At 51.1% G+C, this 21,642-nt stretch overlaps 2 protein-coding genes across 2 annotated transcripts; both read left to right on the top strand.

The window, feature by feature from the left end:
- The first annotated feature begins 4,999 nt into the window (after positions 1–4,999).
- On the top strand, positions 5,000–7,400 carry LOC135315550 (C-type natriuretic peptide 2-like). The gene is made up of 2 exons (XM_064464519.1): positions 5,000–5,098; positions 6,579–7,400. Exons 1-2 carry the CDS (start codon positions 5,000–5,002, stop codon positions 6,849–6,851), a joined length of 372 nt encoding a protein of 123 aa, XP_064320589.1. The 3' UTR covers positions 6,852–7,400.
- Positions 7,401–9,096: 1,696 nt separating this feature from the next.
- GAPDH (glyceraldehyde-3-phosphate dehydrogenase) lies at positions 9,097–13,195 on the top strand. Its single transcript, XM_064465099.1, has 12 exons — positions 9,097–9,203; positions 9,660–9,703; positions 10,351–10,450; positions 10,700–10,806; positions 10,892–10,982; positions 11,163–11,278; positions 11,396–11,477; positions 11,611–11,762; positions 11,896–11,974; positions 12,218–12,301; positions 12,447–12,544; positions 12,891–13,195. Exons 2-12 carry the CDS (start codon positions 9,681–9,683, stop codon positions 12,958–12,960), a joined length of 1,002 nt encoding a protein of 333 aa, XP_064321169.1. The 5' UTR covers positions 9,097–9,203; positions 9,660–9,680; the 3' UTR covers positions 12,961–13,195.
- The last annotated feature ends 8,447 nt before the right edge of the window (positions 13,196–21,642 follow it).

The raw sequence follows: 21,642 nt of genomic DNA, 5'->3' as shown, positions 1-21,642 counted from the left end.
ATAGCCAGATACCAATATAACCCCCACCAAATCCAGAGCGCCCCAGTAAGAACAGGTCAATCATGTGAAATACAAAGATCAGAAAGCTACAGCAATATTGTCCCTCTTGCCCATCTTCCATGATAAAATATTCCATGAAGGCTACAAGAGACAGGCAGCAGCTATGGCATTAACAGTAAATATGACACACGGTCACGCATGCTGTACATGATTCCCCCAGCACCACCCACAGGGTAAGTCACTCACAAATAGGAACAAAAGAAAAAGAACAGCATATATGGATTTCTACCCAGGCTCAATGCTTTACAAGTCTCTGCAGTGAATCAGATATGGGAGGCTGCTGTATGGACTCCTATATGACAAGTCACAGAAACTGCTGAAGGAGGTGAATTGAGCCAGTTTGCAGAAGTAAAGGCCATCCAGCTGGCCTTAGACGTTGCTGAATGAGAAAAGTGGCCAGTGCTCTGTCTCTGTACTGACTCATGGATGGCAGCAAATGCCCTGTGGGGCTGGTTACAGAAGTGGAAGCAGAGCAACTGGCAGCGCAGAGGCAAACCCATCTGGGCTGCCACATGATATTGCTGCCCAGGTAGAGAACCTTGTTGTGAAAGTACCTCATGTGGATGCTCACATCCCCAAGAGTTGGGCCACTGAAGAACATCAAAACAACCAGCAGATGGGTCTGGCTGCTAAGATTAGAGTGGCTCAGGTGGATCTGGACTGGCAACATAAGGGTGAACTAGCTCGGTGGGCCTTCAGGCCCTCAAGGGAGAGATGCAACATACAGATGGGCTCTTGATCGAGGGGTGGACTTGACTATGGACACTGTTGTGCAGGTCATCCATGAATGTGAAATGTGTGCTGCAGTCAAGCAAGCAAGCGAGTAAGGCCTTTGTGGTATGGGGGACAATGACTAAAATATAAATATGGGGAGACCTGGCAGATTGACTATATCACACTCCCTCAGACCTGCCAAGGCAAGCACCATGTGCTGACAACGGTGGAAGCAGCCACCGGCTGGCTGGAAACATATCCTGTGCCCTATGCCAATGCCCAGAACTCTATCCTGGGCCTGGAAAAACAAGTCTTATGGTGACATGGCACCCCAGAGAAAACTGAGTCAGACAATGGGACTGATTTCCAAAACACCCTCACAGACACCTGGGCCAAAGAGCATAGCAAGGAGTGGGTGTGTCACATCCCCTATCATGCACCAGCCTCCAGGAAAATCTAATGATACAATGGACTGTTAAAGACTACACTAAGAGCAATGGCAGGTAGGACATTTAAATACTGGGATATATGTTTAGCAAAAGCTACCTGGTTAGTCAACACTAGGGGGTCTGCCAATCGAGCTGGCCCTGCCCAATCAGCTGTGGAAGGGCTAAAGTCCCTGTAGTGCATGTAAAAAAATACGCTGAGGAAAACAGTCTGGGTTATTCCTGTCTTGGGCAAAGGCAAACCCATTCATGGAATTGGTTTTGCTCGAGGACCTGGGTGCACATGTTGACAATAGTGCAGTGAGGGAGATATGGAGGGAGGGAAGGAACAAGGTGGCCATAAAATGGTCTAAGCATTGGCTTACCTTCAGGCCATGCTTTTTCCACTACTAGTGGTTAAACTTTTTCCTTCAGGAGAGCCATCCAGCTGCCTTTCTGAGATGGAAGGTGGGTTTGGCAATAACTGGACTGACACAGTGGCTCCTTCACTGCTTTGCAGTCCATCTTTTGCTCTTTCCTGGACATAGCACTGCCTGGTCAAGTGAATGTGGAAGGGCAGTGAGCTCCTGTTGGTCCCTTTCTGCAGGCTGTTCAGGTGGAGCATCCCCCTCTCCTCACTGGCCTCTCCTGTCATTGGAGGAATTAGCTATCTTGTGTCATGAATGAAGGAAGTGCTGCAGAAAGATGAAGCAAAAACAAAAGGGGTTTGATCAGCTACACATTGGCTGCTGCCTTAAGCAGCCAGTTACTGCCTTTCTGTTCCTCGCAAGCAGCTATTTCGGTGGCTGCCATGATGACCAGGAATTACTACTAAAGGAGTAATCCCAGTCCTTTGCTTCTGAGGCAGTGGAATTAGTCAGTGCCAAGTTTCCATTCTCTGAAGGACTCCTGACCACAGTAGGCTCCAGACTCCTACACGAGGTACCAGTGGAGTAACATGAATATCATCCTCGCTTCTAGAGCCTGCAGCAACCATCAGCCCTTTCCATGGCCAGGGGCTGTTCCCCCAGGGTACTTTATGCACTTCCTAGTCCTCCTACTCTCCAGTTGCCCTGCTCCTTTCCTTTATAAGCAACTGTTTGTAAAAGACTGATTGTAATTCATCAGGAGACCACTTTTCTGGTGGTCTTGCAAGCTCTAGAATCAATGTCCCAGCATCAGAGGGGGAAGGGCTTTTACAGAGGAAACTTGTTAGCACCAGACAGTAAAGAAGGACAATAACCTATTTGAGTCTGAGAAAACTGGGGCAATCGTCTGCCAAAGCCTTTCCACTTCACAGTCATTGCCAGGACATGTCAGAGCAACTATTCAGTTCTACTGCAGTCCCAGCAAAGATCTGGGACATAGAACAGCTGCAACCTGATGGCACCTGAGTCATTAAGCACCTACAATTTATCCAGGCTTTGCTGCATTTGCAAGATCTACAAGAATTTGCACGAAAAATTACAAATTTTCTACAGTCCCTGAAGTTTTTTGCTTGGTATGGCACAGTGATGACTCCTTCCCTCCTGCAAACCTCAGCTTTTGCTAGACTCAAGAAGGGGACCCATCACTTGAGAGCTCAGAGCCTGTCCATCCCTGCAGGGCTCAGTCTGCATGCAATTGGTCTGGAATTCAGAGAAGTTGCAAACACATTTCTGGCATTCTTCTTGCAATGTGGAGGCTACCACATTCAAGGGATGCCAGACCAAACCACTGCTATGCCTCATATCAAAAACAAAGCGTTGTTGCTTTTGTACTTAACTTTTTCTCAGGCAAGAGCTGAGTCATGGAACCGGTGCATTCAACCTGAGATGCATCTGCCTGCAGCTGTCTTGCAGGGAGCACAAATACTCTAGCAGACTGACTCAGCTGCTTCTGGATGGTCGAATGTGACTAGGAAGTACAGAACAGCATCTTCTGAGACATCTTGCATGTGGGATGAACACATGCTCACTTTCCACCCTCCTTCCTCTCTTTCCCACCTCTCTGAAATTTCCACACCGCAAAGCTCCACCCCCTACCGCATCCAGCACACGGAGGGGCCAGCTGTGTGCACACATCCCGCACTCCATTGGTGCGCAGAGACCCCGTCTGAATGCCCATGTGAACAGCACATGCCATGACTCTCCAGCAGTCACCTGTGATTTGTGGTTTAAAAGGCTGGTACAAAACTAATCCTCTTCCCCATGAAATGTGTTGGTCGAGGCTATTAGCCAGGGACCCAGGGAGCCCCTCCATTTGCTGACATGCCCCGGTTAGCTGGCCTAGGCAAGGGGGTGACAGGGGACTGCCAGACAGGATCACCAGAGGTTTGCTCTGGAACCAGCACCACCCACAAGTTGCTGGTATTAGGTGGATCTAATATACTTGGATGCCCCCATCCAGACTGTGTAAATTCTCCTGCTTCTAGTGACAGTGCTCCAGACTGAAGCCCCACACTCACTTTTCACAAACTGGATGCAAAATGATTCATAGAACGTTCTGGCTCCTTGGGCAGGGACGAAAGGGACACACAAATCTGCATCTGCAAGTGCAAAATGCTGGGAATGAAGGGAAGGGAGGAGGGCAAGAAAGACATGGCAAGTATCTGAATTGTGACTTTTGTTATGTCTGCTAAATACTTTTTTCTCCTAATTTTCTTCTTTCCTTTTAAAAAAAAAAAATGAAGCAAAAGCAGGCATTAGAACACTGCCTGTCAAGTTTTGACACAATTGCTTTGTGCAACAATACTGAAGAAAGGGAAGTTTAGTGTGTTATTAAACTCACCCAACACACCCACTACTAATCCTGTATGGGGGTACAGTCCCCCCATTCCTCTCCCCTGACAAACTTTCCTGATTAGTTTCTGCCTTCAAACCCAGGCTGACTTCTGCACCCTGGTCTCCAAACAGTGACCTCATTGCCTTGTTCAGCTGGTGAGAAACTACAGTAAAATGGGAGAAGTAAACAAAGCAGGGGGAACTAATGGCCAGAAGATTTAGGAGGTAGGAATCTGCTCCTCACCATCCCGCTTCCATTGTGCGCCTGAGCTTGAGAAAGTGCAAGCTGAGCCTCAGTGAGCTCTTTTCTATGCTGGTTCCTCTGGAAACTCAGCCCAGCCCTCCAGATGGTGTATGTTGAGTGGCTCAGGACAACCAGCCTGCAAGTTATATGCCCACTAGTACTAGACCCACACTCCTGTCACCGCTACAAATCTCATAGAGTGAGTGCTGGAATTCACACACCTTCTGCAGCAAGAGTTCTTAATTCCCAGGCCAACCTGCTCGCCAAGATATAAATATTAAAAATGAGAGCCTGTGTCGTCACAGAGCTGAATTTCTGTCAGCTCTGCGCAGCCAGCAGTGCAACCACTGCTAGTTCACGCTCACGCTGGTTAGAGAAATAGCATTAACAGCACTCTGCCTACAAGGAGGATGTTCAATATCGCTATACAATGCAGCCTTCAAGATCCTCCTTCAGGACATGTTTCAAAGTGTCACCCTTTTCCTGACCCTGACAGATACCTCCAGGTCCTGGCCAGCAGCAGCTCAACTCACATTTGTCTTCCCAGACACTCAGTAAACACCTTTGTGTCCATTTTCTTTAGGGGAAGGGGTCTTGCTGAGCTCACCCTGAAATATATCACCCTGGACAAAAGGGCTGAAAGGTTAAGGAGCTCTGGGGGGTAGTTCAGCATGAGCTGGGGGCCAGGCGCCTGCCAGAACCAAAGCTATAAAGGCAAAGAGGGGTTAGTGACTGTATCTGACAGATGCTGCAGGTCCTGCCTCGCCTCCCACAAGCCCTGGGATAAGAAGATGATGGTGGGGCTCCAGTCGTGGCCTTTCTCACTTTTTCTCCTCTTAGTTCTGCTCTCTGCCAGCGTTCAGACTGTGTCCTTACCAGAACAGAGGCTACAGGTAGGAGGGACTGGGAGAGAGCTGAGGGAGGTTTCAGGACTAGCAGGGGCAATTCGGGGAGGTTGTGTTTGAACCTGGAATATGTGGGGGGCCCAAATTCCAGCTACCAGAGGCTGCTGTCTATTCTCACTGCTCCTTCCTTTCAGTCCAGCAGCCTCGGCTCTAGGGTGACTGTGTATAACCCAACTCCTAAAGAGCACCAGCACTACAAGGGAGCAGACAGACAAAAGCTTTTTAGTGCTCCCTGGTCTGGGGCAGGCTGCTTGTGCGACTCCCCATGTTGCCTGCAGAGGCTTTTAACAGTAAAGAGACTGTCTAACTCTGCCTTGTGTCAACAGCCACCCAAAATTACAGTCTTGTCCCTCACCATGTTCAGTGTCCAGGTTCTGATGTTTCAGAGGGAAGGCTCATCATGTTCGGGCAGGATTGTCACTCCTAAGCTCAGTGCTACCCCCCCAATAGCCCCCCTTTAAGGCCAAGAGCCCCTGTCTGGATGCCAGCTAAGGGCTTCTTCACTTGGGCAAATCTTTTACTGTCAGCAATTACAGCAATAATATTTTGGCTTCCAAATCTACCCAGCTCCCTCTTACCTAAACCCTAACCTGAGCCCCAACACCTTGCCTTCACATCACCCTGGGAAAGCTACAGGGAAGTAGTTAGGACATGAACTAAAGTCACAAGGCTGATCCTGCTATGACTCACCGCTTTCACTCCTCATTGAAGATGCCCATGTCCACTTCAATTAACTCACTACCGAAAAGTGTTGTACAAAGGCATCTTCAGCCTTAGCTTGGCACCCATGTGAGGGACAGATGTGGAATGGCTATCACAGGCTGCTTCCCTGGGCAGGCATGCCATGCCTCTGCAGCCCCCAATGCACCTCCCAACCCTTGTCTCTCTACAGCAGGAGGCTGCCAGCAGTACTGGGGGGTGTACAGTCAGCATGTGCCTGCTTGCACAGTTAACCTAGAGGATTTCCAGCAGATGGGGACCCCCCTTCCTTACACCTGCTGTGCTCCTGCCTCCCCCTCATCTTTAGCAGCAGGTATTTGGGGCAGGTCCATCCTCCCCACCAGCCCTCTGGAAAAAAATAAATGCCACATAGTAGCCTGAGCACACAGAGCTGCTCAGCCTCACCAAAAGGACCAAGGACTAAAGCCTCAGTTACCTTCCAAGTACTGGGGGGACAACAGTTTGACAAGAGCAGGGCAATCTGCACTCAGGCAGAGGGCTCACAGCAGCTGCCTGCTTGTTCTTTTGGACAGCAGAATCATTTCAGCCTGCAGGAGCTGTTGATCTATCCCTTCCCTGTGTCTGGATGCAATGTCACAGGCACCTTGCCTGTGTGCTGGCACCATTTTATGTCCTGCCTGAGCCCCAGGGGAGGTGTGGGCAGTAGGGTACAAGGGGGTACAAGGCTTATCGTGAGAAGCACAGGCAACTCAGCTCTCACCCCACCTTGCTTCTCTGTTTATCCCAGATGCTCCTTTCCCAGTTGCTGCCACTGGAGCCCGAGTCCACGCCAGCTGAAGACGACACAAAGGAAGGGTCCAGCTTTGGCCCTCAGTTGCTCTCCTCCACCCTCCCTTTCCTCCCGTCTGGGGTTAGAGCTGCGCGTCCCTCTCTCTGGCGCAAGACCCTCGCCAGTCGCAAGTGGGCACTGCCTGGAGATTGGGCCTGGAAGGCCATGACCAGGGGCTGCTTTGGGCTGAAACTGGACCGGATTGGGACCCTCAGTGGTTTGGGGTGTTAGCCTTGGAGGGGTGCCAAGGTGAGAGGGCCAGCAGTGAGGGCTCAAACAAGCAGACCAGGGAGAATTAAGGCGACACTTGAGAGCACAGACAGTGGGGAGGACCAGGAGCGAGGGGACGGGGCAGTGGGGCAGGAAGTGGGGCCACCACCTGCCTGCAGCCCTGGCAAAGGCTGGGACGCGGGACCACCTGTGCTACCAGGGTTGTGCTGGGGGCCCGGCGAGGGAGTGAGAGCAGGCAGGCTGCACGCCACTGGGTGGCTCACCAGCCCTGCTTCTCCACAGCCAGAGAAGACACAGGCGCTCACGGCACTGGCTTGGGAACCAGTACGGCATGCCGGCGACCGAATCTGTGAAGACCCTGTCCTGAAGGAGAGCGGCAGCAGCGGGGAAGCAGCACGGCGGTACTAGGAGGAGCTGCCCGGCTCCACGGCTGCCCCTCTGCCACAGGACCCCTGCTCCGCTGGCAGCCTCCCTCCCTCCTCTCTGTGCTTCAGGACTCGCTTGCTAATTAAACAGAGCTGTACTAATCGCCGCGTCTCAGCTCGGCAGCAGCATCTCCAGGAGAGGCCATAGCTGCCCCCAGGCTGGGGGACCATGCAGGGGCGAGGGGCTGGCAGCGGAGGCAGGCCATGAGATGGCAGCACAGCCCGCCACCCCCCAGCCCCCACGCGTGGGGCCATGTTGGGTGCACGCCGCCATTCCGGGTGGGCCGGGCGGCACGCACAGTTGCAGCACAGTGCTGCCGGGACCGCAGCAGTGGCGGGAGCGAGATATCGACCGCCGGCTGGGCGCAGGGGCAGAGGGCCCACGTTGGCTCATCTCAGTCGCACTCTGCCCCCCGGTGCAGGGCGCCTGGTGCTGCCGTGTTTGCCGAGCAAACACAGGGGCCTCCTGTTCATGCAGAAGCTGCCCCCGAGAGCCCCCCTTGGCCCCTCAGTGGGCTGCAGCCGGGGCGCCACGAACCCCAGCATAGGCTTGCACCCCTCCAGCCCCACTGCTGTACCACGCGAGCCATCATCCCCTGGCCTTTAAGAAAAGGTCGTAACCTCAGCTGGGGCTAAACTTAGCTGCCAGCCCCTCAGCAGCACCGGGAATAGCAGCAGTAATAAGGAGAGTTGGGTTACGTTTGAGCTGTGTGACCCCTTTCTGCCCCCCACCCCAGTACCTGCGTCTCTCCTCATCCTCATCCTCAGAGCCCAGCTCAGCTGAGCAGCCAGAGGGGCAGGCCTGCTCCCAACAACCCCTGCCAGCTCAGATCTGCATCCCCACACCTTCCTCGGGGACCCCCTCCTCAAGGGATGGAGGCTTTCCAGCATGCGCTGCGCCTTGCACTTAACATGGGTTTCTCCCACAGCACCTGGGCTGTGCACCAAGCCGGGGGGATGCAGCCTGGCATGGGGGCGGCAAGCCGGGCAGCGGTGACTGCCATGCAGGGAGCACTCCTTCCTCACAGGCGGCCGGCAAAGGCGGGCCGAGGCAGCGGACGGGCAGGATTTCCGCCCTCACGTCCCGCGGGTAGCAGCTGTGCCGCAGTGCCTCATTAAGATGGTGCTCACGCTGCGGCGCGTGGCCTGCTGGGCCAGCAGCCTCATCCACAGCACGCCTGACTGAACCCACCAGGAGCCAAAGACAGGCAGGGGGCCCCCAGCATGGGTGCGAGAGAGCTCCCAGCCAGCACCCGCTGTCCTCCCAGCGCTGGGGGGAATGGGAGACACTTGGGGACCGGCTGGTCCCTCGGGGTGCCCCCAGCATCTCTGCTGCCCCTTTGATCCTGCTGCTCTGCTGGGGGCTGGGAGAAGGGCACAGGCTGCAGCTCGGGGCGGGGGTCTCTCCTTTGTTACCACGTGAAAGCAGCCCACGCCGTTCCCCAGGGCGCTGGCGGCAGCGAGCCCCGGGAAGGCAGCCCCTCTCTGGCCATCACCGGGACCCCTTCCCGCCTCCTCGGGCAGGGGCCCAGCCGCCCTTCCCCGCCCTGGGGCCACCTCCCCGCCGTAGGGCGAGGACCTGGCTTCCTCCGGGGCCGGGGCATCTTTTACTAGCACCACCCCCACTCCCCCCAGGGGTGCCTGGGGGGAAGGTGCAGCGCCACCCTACCGCACCCCCCGCCCCGTGGGGACCGTTGCGGACCCCCCACCCCTCCCGGCGCGGGGCCCGTAGCGGCGGGGGCGGGGGGGTGCCGGGGCAGCCGCACCCGCAGCGCGGGCGCACGTAGCCCGGCCCGGCCCCCGTGCTCCCATTCGGCGCCGGCCCGGCGGGGCGGGCCCCAGTCCTTTTCCTCCGCGGCTATAAAGGGCGGCGGAGCGGCGCTGCGCCACCTTCTCACTGCGCGCCGGGGCGGCTTAGAGGCAGCAGGTAACGGGCGGGGAGGGGGAGGAGAAGATGATGCGCGGGGGAAGAGAGAGGGGGTGGGGGGGACCCCCACATCACCACCCACTCGGGGGCCGGCGTCGCGGGGGGGGGACTTGGGGGGGGCGGCGGGCGGCAGCTCCTGGGCGGAATGGGGCCGCGTGGCGGCGGGGCCGGAGGGCACAAAGGCGGTGCGGTGTGGCGTGCGCCGCAAGATGGAGGCGGTGGGAGCGGGGGAAGAATGAGGGGAGGCGGCAGATAGCGTGAGGAGGGGGCGGGGGGGGGGGGGCGGGCGGGTTCGGAACGCGTGCATCCCCCCCTAGTGGTGGGTGAGACGTTAACGGTGCCTGCGGCGGGTAGGCGAGGCGCGGTTGCCGGGAACGGTGACCAGTCCCGTCCCCGGCCCCCCCCCCCTTCCCGAATCCAGTCCGCGGGTTCCTGACTGGAGGTTTATCCCCACAGGAACATCCCGAAGAGGCAAAGATGGTGAAAGTCGGAATCAACGGGTGAGTGGCGGGGCCGGGCTGCGGCACCGGGAGGCGCCCGGCGGGGTGGGGTGGGGTGGGGGGATGTGTGTGAGGGAAGGGGGGTGGCAAGGTCGCCTCAAGGGCGCGGGGGGTGGATTGAGGGGGGACGGGGACACGACGACAATATGCCCCCCGCCAGTCCTGCTCCACCGTTCCCCCTTGCGCCGGGCTGAGGGGCTGGGGCAGGCGGGCTGCTGAGTCACTTCCCCCTGCAGATTCGGGGTGACTCACCCCGGAAGCACCGCCGCTGCCCGCCTGCCCCAGCCCCCCCTCCCCCTCTGCCCCGAGGGTCCCTGCACCCGCCGGCAGGCTGCAGCCCCCTGCCAAAAGGTCGCCCGGTGGATCGTGTGTCGGTGGTGGCACGGGGGATGTGACCTTCTCCCACCGCGCCGAGGAGTAACCGGATCCCCCCGGGCCCTCAGTAAATTTAGCGCTTGACCTTTCCGGTGTGGGGGGGTCGCTCTTAATCTTTAACTGAGGCGCCTCGGCCTTTGGACGTTGCTGCTGGGCTCCCTCCTGCCCTGCCAAGCAGTGAGTGGTGGATGGTCCCAAGGGAAGGCAGTGAGCCATGCCCAGCCTGGCAGGTTACCTGTTTCTCCTCCTCACCCGTGTCTGTCTCTCTTCAGATTTGGCCGCATCGGCCGCCTGGTCACCCGGGCTGCCGTCCTCTCTGGCAAAGTCCAAGTGGTGGCCATCAATGATCCCTTCATTGATTTGAACTACATGGTGAGTTGCCTTGCAGTGCCCCCTCTGGGCCTTTTTGAGTATTGCTCCTCTGGCTCTGTTCTAGCAGCTTCCCAGGAAAACTGGGTGTGAGGCGGAGGCACGGGGTTGGGAGGTTTGGGAGAGCCAAGTACAGTGCAACAGTTGGACAAGGTCACTGAGGAGGTGGGGAGCTGAGGCTGTGGCATAAGCAGAGCAAGGGTTAGGGAGATGGCAGCCGGGGTTCCTGACCTTCCCCTCTCTCCATGCTAGGTTTACATGTTCAAGTATGATTCTACTCATGGTCACTTCCGGGGCACTGTCAAAGCTGAGAATGGGAAACTTGTGATTAATGGGAATGCTATCACCATCTTCCAGGAGTAAGTATTTCTCTCCCTCTTCCCCCTCTGGAGGATGAAAGCAGATGTCTCATGAAGCAGCTCTTATACTTTTGTCCCTCTTCAGGCGTGACCCCAGCAACATCAAGTGGGGAGATGCTGGTGCTGATTATGTTGTGGAGTCCACCGGTGTCTTTACCACCATGGAGAAGGCTGGGGTGAGTATGCCACAGTGGCACATTGGAGAACAGATACTGCTGCTTCTGCTTGTGGGGCACGTCACCACATGCAGTTGCTCAAGGTGGGGAAGAGATGGGGCTGGGGGGGAGAAGAGGTTGTCTGAAGAAGTGAGTTGTTGGAGGGATTCTGGGTTATCTAATCTCTGTATCTTCTTCCAGGCTCACCTGAAGGGTGGCGCTAAGCGTGTTATCATCTCTGCCCCCTCAGCTGATGCTCCCATGTTTGTGATGGGTGTCAACCATGACAAGTATGACAAGTCTCTGAAAATTGTGAGGTAAGGAGAGAGGAAGATGCTCTCTGGCCTGGAGCGCTCACCAGCTGCATGGAGTCTCATGTTACTGCTGTAGGTGTGTTGCCTCTGGTGATGAGCCTTCCTTTCTCTTTTCTTCAGCAATGCCTCTTGCACTACTAACTGCCTGGCGCCCTTGGCCAAGGTCATCCATGACAACTTTGGCATCGTGGAGGGTCTTATGGTAGGTCTGGAGCTTGCTGCTCAGGAGGGTGCCCTATTCCCAGGTCCCCTCATGTGAGAGGAAAAGCATCTGTGCTCCTGTGTCCCCTGGGATGCTTTTTCTGGAGAGACTCATCTGTGCTCTCTTCCCCCAGACCACTGTCCATGCCATCACAGCCACACAGAAGACAGTGGATGGGCCCTCTGGGAAGCTGTGGAGGGATGGCAGAGGTGCTGCCCAGAACATTATCCCAGCATCTACTGGGGCTGCTAAGGCTGTGGGAAAAGTCATCCCTGAGCTCAATGGGTGAGTGTTGTCCCTCCTTGGGTGTTGGGAGGTGGCAGCTGGTGCCTGGCCAGCTCCGGTCTGTCCCTAGCAGAATGGAGGGCTGGCAGAGGGGTGCTGGGTGCTGTTCCCTACTGACTCACATCTGTCACAGGAAACTTACTGGAATGGCTTTCCGTGTGCCAACCCCCAATGTCTCTGTTGTGGACCTGACCTGCCGTCTGGAAAAACCGGTAAGTGTTGTAGGCAAGGCCCTAACAACCTCCAGACCTGCCACTGACTCCTCTAAACTCCTTTTACCTGGAATTGCCCTCTGTGTTCATCTCTTCCCTAAGAAGATTTGATCTTGGTGAAAATAGCACCTGCTGTGCATGACTGCTGCCATGGTACTCCTGTGTGTCTTGTCTCTCCTCCCCTCCCCCCGGCGGACATTTTGTGTGAGTTGCCATCTGACCATCTTAAATGTCTCTTCTCAGGCCAAGTATGATGACATTAAGAGGGTAGTGAAGGCTGCTGCTGATGGGCCCCTGAAGGGCATCCTGGCATACACAGAGGACCAGGTAAGTAACTCCTGGTCTCTTGGCCTGTGGTTATAGACACTCATCTCCTTTTTCTGACCGGAGCAGCCTTGTGGAATCCTGATCTGGGCACTTCTGATCCAGGCTGTGGGTAACTGTATGTGTTAAAATTCCCTCTCTGTTGCAGGTTGTCTCCTGTGATTTCAATGGTGACAGCCATTCCTCCACCTTTGATGCGGGTGCTGGCATTGCACTGAACGACCATTTTGTCAAGCTGGTTTCCTGGTAGGTGCAGCCTGGGGGGTGGTGGGGTAGACAAGGTACAGACCTTTGTCCTGTTTATCGCCACCAGGTTGGTGATGCAGGGTGATGTATAGAGCCCTGCCAAATAGGGTGACTCTGACATGTTAAAAGACTCTGTGGAGTGAGATTGCTTCTTATCTGAAATGACTGTAGCCTTCTCCTTCCCTTATTTGGTGGGTGTATGGGATGCTTCCTGTTTTCTTTACTGGAAGTGGATGGGAAGCTGCCTGGTTCCATTCTGTGTGGTGGTGCAGAGGAACAGCAACAGTGGAGGAGGGGGATGCAAGAAGCGGGTCAGTCCTGATGGCACTTCTGTTTCTGTCCCCAGGTATGATAATGAGTATGGATACAGCAACCGTGTTGTGGACTTGATGGTCCACATGGCATCCAAGGAGTGAGCCGAGCACGTAGCCCCCCCCCTGCTGCCTAGGGAAGCAGGACTCTCCTTTGTTGGAGCCCCTGCCCTTACTCACCACCGCTTAGTTCTGCATCCTGCAGTGAGAGGCCAGTTCTGTTCCCTTGTCTCCCCCACTCCTCCAACTTCTCCCCGAGCCTGGGGGAGGTGGAGAGGCTGATAGAAACTGATCTGTTTGTGTACCACCTTACATCAATAAAAGTTATCACCATCTGAAATGCCTTGTTTGTCAGTGGGAAATGGGAGAAAGTGGGGGGTAATGAGCAAACATGGGTGCCGGCTTTTAAGATGGGGCCCTGACAGCCTGGCTGCAGCTGCTGGGACAGCTCTTCTAAGTGGTGCTACAGGGCTGCCATTTTGATATCGGCTGTGAGCCCCAGGTAGTAGAGTCATGGAAAGTGCCAGAAGAGCTGTTCCGAAGGTAGTCCTGGAATACCTGACTTGCAAAGAATGGCAAGTGCCCATCCCTGCTGGCGGGGCTGCAGTGAGCAGAGCTGTGGCATGCAGGCTGGTGAGCTGCCTGTGCTGGAGGTAACCCGTGAGCCAAAATAGGGTGTGGTGCAGGGCAGTGCTGGCAGGACTGCTGCTCCATCTACCTTCTAGCTCTCTGGATTTGCTTGTCTGGTGGGTGTATGCAGAATAAAGTGCTGAGCAGATTTTTTTTTTTGCATTTGGTTTGGCAAAGCAGCACAAGAAACAGGAATTCTTTCTTCTTCTCCCTGCCTTAGAAATGTTAGGATTTTTCTTTCTACCTTGATTCAACTTGCCCTAGAGAAAATGGCTGCCTAGGGACGTGTCAGAAACCAGTGTTACCATGGTGGTAGCTGGTCTTAATTCTGGCTTAATTCTATGCAGAAGGAGGGGCAGTTGCAGTTAAGCTCTTGAGCAGCAAATCTCTGCAAGGTGAGTATCAGCCCTCTGCCAGGGACTGCGTTACCTCCTCTTGGAAGCACAAATGCTGCCAGACAGGCCAAGGCTTCTGTGACCACTGGGGTAGAGAAACGATGCACTGCACAGAAACATGTGGCTCTCCATTTTTAGCAGCTCAATTTGCTGTCTCAGTAATGTGTGATGTGTTGCTGTCTTTCTGGCAGGCAGGGTTGGAGCTGTTGTCTGGACCTCACTGCTTTAGACCCTGATATGGAGCAAGGATTAAGCTCCCAGGATCAAGGTATGTTGGACAGTGTCCTGGAGCTGCTTATCTCCAGTGGTTGGGCTGTGTAAAAATTAAATGTTTACTGGACTCGAGGGCAATGACTCCAAGTCATTTTAGAAAGAGAAAAAGGTTAAATGACCTGCCTCTGGATAGGAGCTGGGACTCTGAGCAGCTTGTTAGCCCTGGGACAGCAGCAACACCTGGCTTACCTCACAGTTGGCCCTATGGGAGCTTTAGGTAACTCTGGAGTTAAATGGGAGCTGCCTGATCCTGGGGCTAAGTGGAGGCAGACCTCCTGTGGAGCTGGATTTCTGCTGGGAAGAGGTGTAGCCTGCAGGCCTGTCAGGCTTACAAATGAGCCTTGGGTTGGTCCCATCGTGTCCTCGATTGCTGCGTTTGGGTGCTTTGAATGGCTGTCCTGTGTGCTGCTGCCTGCACATTTGTCTGCAGGCCAGAAAGTGCCTTGTGTGATTATCTGGAAATGCAGAGAGGCTGATGAAACACCTTGTTGAGGGGGTGCCTGTTTTCCCATGTAAAACAAAGATATTTTGAACTGGCTTTAAAGTAGGAGTGTTTCAACCAGTTGCTTATTTCCTCTAAAAAGTATTATGTTCCCTGAGCAAGATAAGGCTGCCTGAAAATTCAACTAGAGCAGAGAACTTGTTATTTAAGAGTGAGTCCTATCCGACTTGAAATCAAATTGCTGTGGGAATGAGCAAATTCATACAACCTGGGGGGTGGGGTGGAGGAAGAATATGTGCCCTCAGATCAATAATTGCTGGGAATATCTCAGATAAAGGCTCACTGTGTTTTAAAATACTATTTCAACTGGTTTACGTTCTTGCTGAAATTCTTGGAAAAATTATATGGTACCTAGGTGAGGCAAGCCAGGAATCACAGAACTTAAAACACAGTTGCTCTTGTATGGAAAATGGGGAGAGCAACTGTGGCAAACAAGTCGTGCAGCTTTTGGACTGCCTGAAGGGTTTTGTTTCCTCTCTCGCATAAGCTCCCGGAAAAAGCATGGCTCTTCTCCTAAATCCTCATTTTGCATCCAGACACTGTGCCTGCAGATGGCACCACAGCAAGGCCCCTCCGGACAGATGGAAAAACTAGCTCAGTGTCTGGCTTGTCCAAGAACTGCAACCCCATCCTAAAAATATATTTTTTTCCCAGTTGAAAAATTGACATATATGACTGTGGATGGCATTGTGATAAAGATGGGAGATCTGCTGTGGCAGCTGCTTCTCTCTCTAGAGAAGGGGTTTCTCCGAAGTAGGGGAGCTCTAGGTTTGCTCTTAAAGCACTTCTAGGGAAAACTGGTAGAACTGCTTGGGCAGGGCAGGCAGGTGTTCTGACATAAAGAGGATCTTGTTCAGCAAAGGAGCTAAAAGTGATTGTGCCACTCTTCTGGGACAAACTGTCTCTAAGAACAGCTGTGATAAGCCAGAATCCATCCTGGTTTACCAGCACCTTGCAAGGGGAAGGTATAGAAAGACACCAATCCTGGCCAAAGGCTTGACTCTGCCTTCCTCGCCTGGCCAGGCACCAGTGCTTGCTGTGCTGGGCCATCGTGGAAGGCAGATACACCTGAGATACGGGTTCACTCCTTTGCAGGGCTATGCTGACACAAAACTCTCCAGCTGACCTAAGGGACAACTCTGTTGGGCAGCCAACCATTTCTAGGGGTGGTAAACTGGACCTTTTGTTTTGGTTTTTTTTGAGAGAGAGGAAATTCAAGTGATGCTGCAATATGGTAAATAGCAGTTATTACAGAAAAATTCCCTTTTATGGCAACTTTGAATGTTTAGAGAAATTATTTTATGCTTCATTGGCATTTGCACACACTACCACGCATGCATTTCTCCCCAGGAAATGGCTAGTTGTCCTCAGACCACTTTCTTGTCAGCATGAGACTTCAGCATTGAGGAAAATGTCATTTAGTGAGAATCATCTTGAGCAGATGTGGAAACTAATTGCTTGAGAAATCATACCAAAATGTAGCAATATGGTGACTCAGTAAGCACAGTAAAAAAAGTGTTGGATATTTAAAACATACTCTGTCCACTTCTGAAGTAAATATGTCTTTGAGCAAAGCAATTGACAGTATCTGTGCAAGGAAGAGGAGATACAGATCTCTGACAGGAAAGACTATGATGCAAGGCCATATATTGGACAGTCATATAAGACAACCATCTTAAATGATAATGTATCAAACTCATTTGTAACGGGTGCCATTCATAAAACGCAGGTTCATGACTTAAACTCAGGGTATGCTAATACCCCTGAGGGCACTGGCATTAGTCTCAGACAGTGGGAATTTCATCAAAAATGAGATGCTTACCTTTGGGCAATCGTACTGCATACATGCTGCAAAAGCAAATAATTTGTTACTTAATCTTCTGACCTGAATGTAATTTCTTACTACAGGACAGCTAACTTACCACCATATATTATCTTACTGTGGAATGTCATCTTCTTGAGGGAGTTATTCTCAATTAAATGTTCCTAGAAGGAACAGTAGTACTGGGTTGTACTTTACTGCATAAGATTTGAAAAGGCAGCCATCAAAAGCTGAAGATGTAGTCAAATGAAAATAGAAGAAAAACTTATAAAGACTAGCAAATTAAACTTAAGAGCCTAAAAAAAAAGGCAGATTTTTAGGAAGCTATGTGACAAGCAGAAAAGGTAGTATGAAAACCCTTTTTAAATGCATCTTGGGGATAAGAAAGCTGCAATAAGGTGGTAAGATGGTGTGGGAGTGATTAGGGAAGCTAAGGCCACAGCGGAAAAGTATAACTGATGTTTTGCCATCAGAGGAGTGTTGGGCTATTCCCAGAGAAGAGATTTTCCTCAGCAGTGATGAGACAAAGCCACCATTGCAGACCAAAATGTCAGGACTTGAGAACATGCCCATGATATGAAGGACAGCAAACCCTCAGTACCAGGTGCCAGACTCATCTCCAGCATGAAACAGATGAACAGGTAACCGTCCTGCACATAATTCACTACTCACATCAGCCACCCCTGCTGCATGATGAAAAGGAACTGGATTTAGGAAAAACCAGACTGGCAAAACCTTTCAAAGAACCTGGACTGCCCAATGACAGGGAAGGCCACCCTCTCCAGGCTGAAATCTAGTAGCAAGGCTGGTGGTGACTATGGGAGCATGTGCAAGCGGCCAGTGTCTGATGACATCTGCCCCAGGGTCATTTCCATTCAACACCTTCAGAACCATTTTGAGCATGGGGTGCCAAGGTTTGTTGATTATGCAAAATGATACAGGACATTCAACACTGAATCAGACTGTGGAAAGGTGCAGAAGGACATTGTGACCAAGCGGGTGGGTTATTAAAATGGTGGCTGAACTTCAAGGTTGCTAAATGAGAAGTAATAGATGTAGTGGGGGAGGGAAACATCTCTGTCATTGCAGGTCTCAAAGTCCTTCTGTAACATTGCCCAGCTCTCCACCAAACAAGTGAGCAACCTTTGTTGGCCTTCCTCTGAGTCCTGGGATAGGAAAGAAAAAAAGAAAACCCCCAAAACCCAAAAGGTGGTTTATAATCTCTGTAATCTACAGCTTATTAGTTACCAAATTGGGTACTGATTTAGGTGCTGAACTCCAAGCAGACACTGAAATCTCACTGAATGCACATAGCATCCAGCTGCCCCATCGCCTCAGACTCTTAGCATGCCTTTCTCAGCCTGACTAAACTGCCATCTAAATCATCATCATAATGAAGTGACTTTAGGCACCAAGCAAAAATGATCACTTGCCTTTTCTTTTTTCTTTTTTTTTTTTAAAGGAGCAAAATAACTAAACTTTTCACTCAAAACATTTTCTCTAGCCTGGAATCATGGTTAGGAGTCTTTGTTCTGTCTACTCCAACTTGTGATGCAAAGCAGACAAAGCACACCGGTGTCACATGGAGGTAAAAGATGTTTAAATATGCCATCAGCTTCAGCATCTGGCTGAGAACTCCCATGAGATTGCTTGTAAACCCTACTCCTAAGTCTTTCCAGCCTTCTTGTTGTTGCAGGGATGGTTAGTCATTAGTATTTCTTGCTCTTAGATGTGTCTATGCATAGCTTAAATATTGGCTGTATATGTATGGCCTACAGAACCTATGTTTTGATGCTATTTAAAAATATTTTTAATGCCTCTTGGCATTTTTGCCTGAGCTATTTACTCCTTTTTGAGAGTCTATGCCGTTTCTACATATCAAAAAATGGGATCAGTTTTTGTCTGTCAGTTCCTTGTCCCTCCACAAACCTGTGCAGATTTTTTTTCCATTCTGTCTTGATTGCTACCCTCCTCCCCTCTCCACTGGTTTCTCATTGGTTTTCATAAGTGGCCTGTCAGACTAATCACTGACGTCATTTGTTCACCCATCCACCCAGTCTCTCTTAAATGTCTTCCCCAATGTATTTAAAAATTGACATCAAAACCCACAGATTTCAGCAGCCAACCCTTTTTCATCACAACTGAGGGTAGAGTGCTTTGCAAAACACTGTTTGCAGGAATGCAGCGACAGCACTGTGTGTTGGGTGTTTTTTTTTTTTCCCCTCTCTCCCTAGCATCACTTACTCCAGCTCCCCAAGCAGCCTCAGGCCTTGTGCAGTGGCTTGGTCACCATTACAGCACCCTGTACACATCTCCACATTAGTGTGCTCTAGGTCATTTGTGCCTGGAAATGTAGAAGTGTTTATTCTGAGAAGATCCTGTCAAGGATCTTCCTTAATTGCTAATACCCTGGAAAGTGCTTCATCATTCTCCTCTGACTGCACTCTGCTCTTCCCCAATACAGAACAGCTACGTCTGGTGAGTACTTCTGGGTTTTTTGCCTCATTTTGAATTTTTCTTTTTCCCATTTCAGCCAAGAAAAAAAGGTTTCTATTACTGTTAGGACTGATTTTTTTTTTTCTTTAAATATAACTAGAACAACTTGTTAGTGCCCTTAGAATTCCAGCTATTGTTACATTTTCTTGAGGTGATGAGTAGCTGAAGACCTTTATTATGCAGCTGAATTGTTTTGTTGTCCGTCTATTCCTTTTCCCCCACCCACAGTTGCTGTAGTTAAAAGATTTATTTTTATTAATTAAGGCCGGGTTTTATTATTATTTTTATTATTCTTATTTCTAAGTACTCTTGTCACATGGCCACTTATTTAAGGAATAAGTTTACTGAAAGCTGTCTTCTCACACACACTAAATCACAGCTTTTTGGATAACTGAAAAAACTCTCTTCTTTCCAAAAGTCTCCCACTTAATCATATTTTTAAAAATACTTCCCCTAAACAATTTCACTGCAAGAAAAGTCTGCGTAACTCCATGCGGTTCTCTGTTACGACACTTTTGTCCTGGGTGATTTCTCAGTTGATCCCTTGTCTTTAGGCACCCATCAATCCCAGCCCAGTCTTCATCTATTGTAAGGACATCTAAAATCATTGCCTTATTTAGGCATGCCGTCATTTGTAAGTTGATGAGAAATTCTCCACGGCACAGGATATTCTTCGGTGTCCCCAGCCACTGTCTCCCATGACAACATAATTTTCCTTTTCACGCAAAGCAGAGGGGTACTTATGAAATAAATCACCATGTTTTGTTTGGGGATTCAAGAGTATATAAAAGACCTTCAATACCTTGATGAAATTTTGTGCCAGAGCATGTCATTTGGCTGTTAGCTCTAGAGTGAATGTGATTTTTAGCACAGCTTGCAACCCCAGTTCACAGTTGCTCTTGCCTATTCTGCTGTTACCCAACGGTTTAGACTGATGAGCTAGCAGTTCTACGATGTGGCCATGAACATTAAAAATATCAGTTGGCCATGTTTCTTCCTACCCTGAGAATTTGTATTTTCTCTTGCATCTTGCCCAGCTGCAGTCTGCTGCCAAAGCAGAAAATGCTGCCTCTTCCCATCTGTTGAGATATTGGTTCAGCTTCATCATGATGCCTTTTGGTGGCTGCTTGAGCTCCTTTTCCATAGTGTTGCCTTAGTACCTTCCCAGCTCTTACAGCTGCTCTCCAAGCTACGAAATCTATACACCCCTCTGCCAGAGGACCTACAGCAACCTTGCCTTGCTCCCATTTAGAAAATGCACATCTAAACCACATCTCTCAGTCTCATACATCCACTGGAAGATTTTCAGTGGTGAGTGGGCTTCCTTAAACCGATCTGTAGCCCATCTAGTTCTCCATGCTATCTTACTATCCCTTCCAGAATTAATCACCATGTGTAAGGGCTAGACAGATGTTTTCAGGAGCCTGTCCATGCATCATCCAGCTGCATCTTCAAGGAGACAGCAGTTCACTCTGTTCTGTGTTAATTTTGACCTCTCCTCTCAAAAGGAGGTTTCGTACGTGTAACCCCAGAGTATTTTACATACTTGAGCTGACATGTGCAGGTTCTGGGACACTCATGCCACTGGTAGCTGAGAAAAACAACCATAAACTTATAAAGAGTATGGCCTTCTCGAGAACAAACAAAGCTTTTGTAGCAGAGGTACAAGACTTAGGAAAGCCAATCTTCCAGCGCAAATCTAGAAACAAGAACAACTTTCTATGCAGCTTTGCTCTCTCCTACCTCTTGGCTAAGAAACAAACAGCATAACAAACTGATTCCCTGGTAGCCTAAGTTGCCCCAGCAAAGACTGTCAGCATCACATTTAGGTCCAAAAAAGGAACCCTGAAATGGGGAAAAGCTGTGTCACACAAAGCTGAGTCATGTGCAACAGGTGACAAACCACCTTCAGCAGAAGGGTGCTGGGTGGAAAACACAGGACCTCAACTGAACAGACAGACAAGTCAGACTCCTTCAATTCTGACATACAATCTAAAATAGATGGGTTCCAGAAATGAGTAAAGGGAAGAAGCAAGTGGCCTTGCTTAACACAGGGAAGATGATCTAGGCTACTTAGTGGTCAGGTTGACTGAACCCTCTCCAGAACCAGTATGAACATCCCACTTCCATGTTATGAGATGCAAGGAGGGCGAATTTCCACCAAAGCTAATTTCATCAATTCATCATCTTGGTCAATAATAGGAAAAGGCCTGCTCCATCCATGGCCAAGCTGCCCCAGCAACCAAGTTTTTCAGAAAGTTTAGGCCAAAGATTTTTGAATGGGCTGGGGTCTAACGGTAAATGAGATACATTTACTCCCTGTGAGATGAATACAAACCAGCAAGCATTCAGAAAGATCAAGCAGCCAAGACTTGGGTCTTCAGCAGACAATTTCTTCTGATACTGTTTCCTGAGCAGGCGCTGCTGAGAAGATGGCCTGAAAAAGGGATGAGGTTAGGGATGCAAGAAGCAACAGGGCTCTGAGCACTTCCTAGACAACACAGTTCCCAGCAGGGCTCGTGGTAGAGAAAAGCAGGCTAGATACTCCCCAAAGAACAGAGAGGAGCCGACAGAGAAGAGTTAAATAGATGGAAGGTTCACATCTCCTCATATCCAGCATCAAAGACATGGGGTCACCAGTGAAGGACAGGTAGATGTAGGGCAGATGG

The sequence above is a fragment of the Phalacrocorax carbo genome, chromosome 1 (assembly GCF_963921805.1).
Source record: "Phalacrocorax carbo chromosome 1, bPhaCar2.1, whole genome shotgun sequence".
NCBI classification, from domain to species: Eukaryota; Metazoa; Chordata; class Aves; order Suliformes; family Phalacrocoracidae; genus Phalacrocorax; species Phalacrocorax carbo.
The sequence above is the reverse complement of the archived record's forward strand: the minus strand, read 5'-3'. Positions and strand labels throughout refer to the sequence as shown.